Genomic DNA, 5,656 nt, shown 5'->3' with positions numbered 1-5,656 from the left:
ATACACATATATATATATATACACATATATATATATATACACATATATATGTTGAAATGTATTGGAGTCTGGCTATACTGAATATTATCCAAATCAATATTATTCTATTCAAGTTTCTTCTCGTCGTCACTGTTGTTGTTTGTTTCTAGTTCTTGTTCTTGTTGTTCGTTTTTTATATCTTTACCAGTGCTGCTGCTGCTGCTGCTGCTGCTGCTGCGACTACTACTACTACTACTACTACTACTACTACTACTACTACTACTACTACTACTACTACTACTACTTGACGATAACGTGAAGATATACTATTGCATGCTCATAGACTCACACACCTATACCTTCATGTATATATTAAAAGCATGTCTTATTATACTCCTTGTACATGAGCTATATCGACTTCCTATCGTATTCCATCTAAGCTTTCAAGGCCAGACACCCAAGTAGTAGAACTGCCGATCAAATTTACCGGAATTTTCTCTTAAAGTTAAAGAATGCATTAGAAGCATTTAAAAACATCACACCAAAGAATTTGTTTGTTCAGGCATGTGTGTATGTGAGATTTTACATATCTTCATTCACACATATTTAATTATTTAGTTGATGACACATGAACAGAAATTTACTAAGAATAAATCTGTTCATGCAGGCTTATCTATGAAGTCTTCTGAAAGAAATACTATCAGGTATACATACGTACAGCTAGTCATATCAGTGTATATATATGAGTGTCTGTGTGTCTGTGTGTATGTGTGTGTACGTGTGTGTAAGTGCGTGTGTTTCATATATATCTGCGCGCATGTGTGCTTTGTGTGAGTGTGTGTGTTTTTTGTGTGTGTATGTGTGTACACCCAAATGTTATGGTTTTTCAACAGTAAAGGATGAGAGCATTCAGTACATTGTATATAATATACGGATCATATTCATTATTACCTCTACCTTAACGAAGGTGGAGGCATTGTTATTCAGTCGTGTTTGTTTGTTTGCGTGACCGTGGACAAAATATCTGAAGAACCGCTGGATGGATTCGGCTGAAACATTCAGGGATGTTTGTTCTCGTGACTGGAACGAAGTGCTTAGATTTTGGCACTGATCTGGTACCGCACAAGGATTCTGGATTAGTTTTCCTTTTTTTTTACTTAATGTTTGAGAGCAGTCGAGTTTATTTCAGATATTCTCATTTTTAAAATCATCTCTGACTAATCGTTGAGAGGCCGCTGGTGTTCTCTTGGCGGACATTTGTGTCACAAGTGGTCTGAGCTGTTTTTTGTCATGTTAGACGTAAGTCATAGTGTTAAATATTTGTTTGATTGATTGTTACTGTTCAAATTGTTTTTTTTTTACCATTTTGGGAAAAATGGAAAAAACGCCAGAAGGTAGCCAGTTATGCGGCTGCAACTGGAAAATGGATAGACTTGGAAACGCTGGAGGCACGAGAAATAAAGGTTGAACATCTAAAAATGAAGGAATGTGAGAAGTTGCTGGACATAGACGGAAATACACTGGAAATAACGTCGCCTGTGGAACTAACAACCAATGTAATGAAACGAACGGTGATATTTAAGACAATGAAGTTAGCAACACGGAAAATAGAAATAGCGACAATAGAGGCTATTGCAGAATGTTTAGAGAATATAAAAAGAGTAACCACATTTATAACAAGAGAGAGAAAGTACACTACTGTGGAGGTGCGTTTTGCATCAGAAGTGGAAGCAATTAAGCTCTACATGGAGGCAAACAGATCGGAAGATCTGTTTGCCTCCATGGGTAATTTTGCTATCGTACTGTGGCAAACATGTGGCCAGGGTGCAAGTTGTCAAAGTGCCCCCAGAGCTTAAATAAGCATGGCTGATGACAGTCATAATGTATGACATGAATGAGGAGACCAAGATATTGAAGGCCACAAGAACCGAAAGAGTTAACTACTGGGAAATATGGAACATAGTTAACCATTCAAGAAACAATGGAAGACCTAAACAGAATTGTCGAAGAGATAGTGCTACTCGATGACGTAAGATTGAGAGTGTTGGTGGAGGGCAGGCCACCTATATGTTATAAATGTGGGGAAAAGGACCACATGAAGGCGAGGTGCTCCCAGAGTGAACAACAGATACAGCAGACGGGGAGGCAGAGAGCACGGACCAGGTGGTACAGGTCGAGATAAAGGAGAAAGCAGCGGAGGAGGGGTTCATGGTGTTTAAAAAAAGAAATAGAAGTGGAAGAGTGAGCTCTCCACCAGAGCAGCAAAAAAAGAAGAAGTGATGGAAAAGGAGAAGACCAGAAGGAAGGAAGACGAAATGGTGGTGGACAAAATAACCGAACAGGAACTTCAAGTGTTCAAAGAGGAGTTGCATAAGGAAGAGACATTGGTGAAGACACCGGTTATTCCAGTGGAGGAAGAAAATTTAGAAACGCAAGTGGAGAGACTGTTCAGGGTGTTGGAAGAAAAGAAGTAGGTACCAGGAGCGGAGCAGGAAAAGAGGAAACTAATAAGAAAAGGAAAATTTCGATGGAATTTTGTGACGTACGCAAAATGCAAAGAAACTGAAAAGATAGTATTAAAGTTTAAACATATTATAAGAGTAAAGTTGCCCACGGATGTGCATTCCGAGAATGTGAAGGCCATCGTGGTTGACAAGGACACCTACAACAGACTAAAAGACGTGTGGAGAAGGGATTGACCCGCCAGGAGTCATGGTGGAGTTCGATGAATTGCCACCTGTAGTGGAGCGAAAAGATTTAGAACCTTTCATGAGATATTAAAAAGGAAAAAGTAAGTAAAATTGTTTTATTGAAGAAAGAAGGAAAAAATAAAGTTGTTTTATTTAAAAAAAGGGGGAAAAACGTGATTAAGAAAAAACAATATGATAATAGAACGATTGTTAATAGTCTATATAAACGTTCAAATGATACTGCATGGGAGTGGGGCCCATGCAACCATTTCATTTCTCATTTTTATATAACATTACATTTTCATTCGTTTTATGTTTTTGTCTCCACTGTGGTGTTGTATCTGTCTTTGTAGTGTCCCCTCTGTGTTGTAGCCTTAGTGCCAAAATAAAGAAACATTGGCGGAGGTTTGTGCTCTCTGAGTGCTCTTGTTTGCATTTTGTTTACTCGCTGCTCGATTAAATGAAACTACGATTGTCTGGCTATAAGTGTTTCTTCTTATGTCTTTTCGTGCATTATTTTTATAAAATGGAAGGTGAATACTTGTTTTGTAAATGGGTCTCTTATTCATTGGTGTTCGCAAAAGTTGTTGCATAAAATTTTCTTTTTCATCTCTGTCATCGTTTCATTTGTCCATCGATTGCAATGCCGGACCGTTAAAATATCTCAATAGACCATACAGAGACGTTTAGTGAATAACAGTAAGCTGTTACTTGTTGCATACGGATATCGATTTTAATTGATCCCACAGCTGAGCTATGGGAGCATATTTAACTTACATCAAATATACTATTAGAAAAGGGTTTGTGAAAGTAGTTGTTTTTAAATGGGGTGTTAATTAATTTTCAAAGAATTGAAGTTTTGATGCTGAATGTTAATAGTTACTACGTCATCCATTATATGAATGGATTCTGAAATTCTGAAATTTATACATTTGCAATCCGTATATAACGTATTCATGCCATGCTCAAATGTGTACTTGTTGCTTACATAGACGTATTGTTATATGCATAGATGGATATTGTATTTAAATACATACATGTACATATCTCCGTTAATAATATATGGTACATACAACATTATATGTATTCTATATTTTGAAGTTGTCTTATCTGTGTCTTCAATTATGTTATATGAATGTCATGTATTATTGTACTGCATTGGTGCATCTCCATCCCACCAAAACGTCTTTTCTCTGTCTTTTTTCTACATCTGACACTTCTTGCTTCATATATCTTAATTGATAGGCTCTCTTGTTGCTTCTAATAAGTGATGTAAAAGAATGAAGCGAGATTATATGGACCAAATGCTGCTTCTGGCCTTGCTAGTTCTGTTCTGGCAGTATGGTGCCCAAGGTAAGGTTTTTAAAATGTGAATGGGTATATTACTCTATACTAGAATGCTTGTGCATCCGTAAGAAAATAAACATAGACTGTGCATCAACGTAGGTATTGTAAATGTCTTTATTTTTATTTTATACTTTATTTGTATGCCTTTATATATACTATTTATCTATATTCATACAAACTATCTGTATATATTTTAGTGAACATTTTTTGTTATCTTTCGAATTCATATTCTTTTGAGTGTTCGAATATATATCTGAGAAAAAAGAAAACAAAACCCGATTCAGTGATTAAAACTCCCGTATTCGTATTCTTTAGGAGTAAGATGCAACTTACCCCATTGTATAGAAACAAACAAATATTATTTCACTTACTATTAGTGGTTAAATCCATGAAAATAGAAATAATTCGTATTATTTAAATGTGTAAACAATTTTAGTTTTAGTTTGATCAACAACTTTTAAGTATATGTGCATGCCAAACTTGCCGAATTATCTCTAAATAAAAAGATAATTGAGTAACGCAAAAGCGATGTTGATCTATGTTATTCAATAGATCTTTTATAAATGCAAGAAAAAAAAAGGTCATGTGTGTATATGTCTGGCTGGGAGTGAAGCGTTATTTATGAGAGATGCTGAGACCAAGCATATATATTTCAAATCCATTATTACTATTTGAAAATGAACTACTCTTCGATGCATATCAGTGATTTGAAATCATATAAAAAATTCGATATTTAACTACAATATTTCAAAAATTACAGAGGCAACGTAACTGTATAGTAGACAAATAATTAATTTGCCTGCATTTAAGCAATTACAAAATTAAAGTAGCCTACAAAACCCGTTAGAAACATGGATTAAAAGCAAAATAATGTTTAATATAAAAAACCAGTTTGTTTGAATATAAAAGTCATGAAAGAGAATTGAGAAAAACAACATAAACAAGTACAATCCCATTACTAATTATAAGTATTTAATTAACAGAATATAGATGAGACAAATATTAAACGAATGCTACCAATACATTTCACGATTACATTCAACGGATATTTTTCACAGAATGCTATCTAAAATGTACTGACAGCATTATTTAAATTAGGAGTTCAATATTATATTTGCAGTTTATTGCTAAGTTTAACACAATTAGGTAAATGAAGTTATATGCCTTTGCTCAACGATAATAAATACTAAATTTCACACACTTGCAAGATAAGTAGTTGATAAGTAGTTTATCGAATGTTTTCTTCATGCCATACCACCTTTTGACGTTTCGATTAAAACAGTACTTTAACAAATAAAAGCAAATAAATAGAGTAAATAATGGTGTCAACAATAGACAGATTCTGTAAATTGTTTTCAACTCTAAACCAGACAATTGCAACAAACGTTTAACAGTCAAATTGAATATATACCGATAGGTGAAATTTCATGCTGACTTTATACACACACGTATAGACGCGCACACACACACACACACACACACATACACACACACACGAGCACACATAAATATGACGTGTGTGTATGTGTGCATGTGAGCATATATCTATACATAGATGTATAAATATATATATGTGTATAAAAGTATATATGTATATATGCATGTTATATATGTATATATATATAATATATATATATATA

The 5,656-nt window shown here is 34.4% G+C and overlaps 1 protein-coding gene across 7 annotated transcripts in view; it reads left to right on the top strand.

Annotated features, from left to right (window-relative positions):
* The window catches only part of LOC106879694 (neuronal acetylcholine receptor subunit alpha-10), a 282,300-nt gene that overhangs the window by 148,394 nt on the left and 128,250 nt on the right, over positions 1-5,656 (top strand). For 3 of the 7 annotated variants that reach the window (XM_052969788.1, XM_052969792.1, XM_052969799.1), the window contains one exon: positions 3,915-4,022. The exons of the other annotated variants lie outside the window; for them this stretch is intronic. In XM_052969788.1, coding sequence (XP_052825748.1) covers positions 3,950-4,022 — 73 coding nt within the window. In that variant the 5' untranslated portion in view covers positions 3,915-3,949. Of the gene's footprint in view, positions 1-3,914; positions 4,023-5,656 lie in introns of those variants that run through there. 7 annotated transcript variants of the gene reach the window in all.

This window comes from Octopus bimaculoides, chromosome 1 (assembly GCF_001194135.2).
Source record: "Octopus bimaculoides isolate UCB-OBI-ISO-001 chromosome 1, ASM119413v2, whole genome shotgun sequence".
Lineage (NCBI taxonomy): Eukaryota > Metazoa > Mollusca > Cephalopoda > Octopoda > Octopodidae > Octopus > Octopus bimaculoides.
Note: the sequence above shows the minus strand (reverse complement) of the source record. Positions and strands in the feature narration are given on the sequence as shown.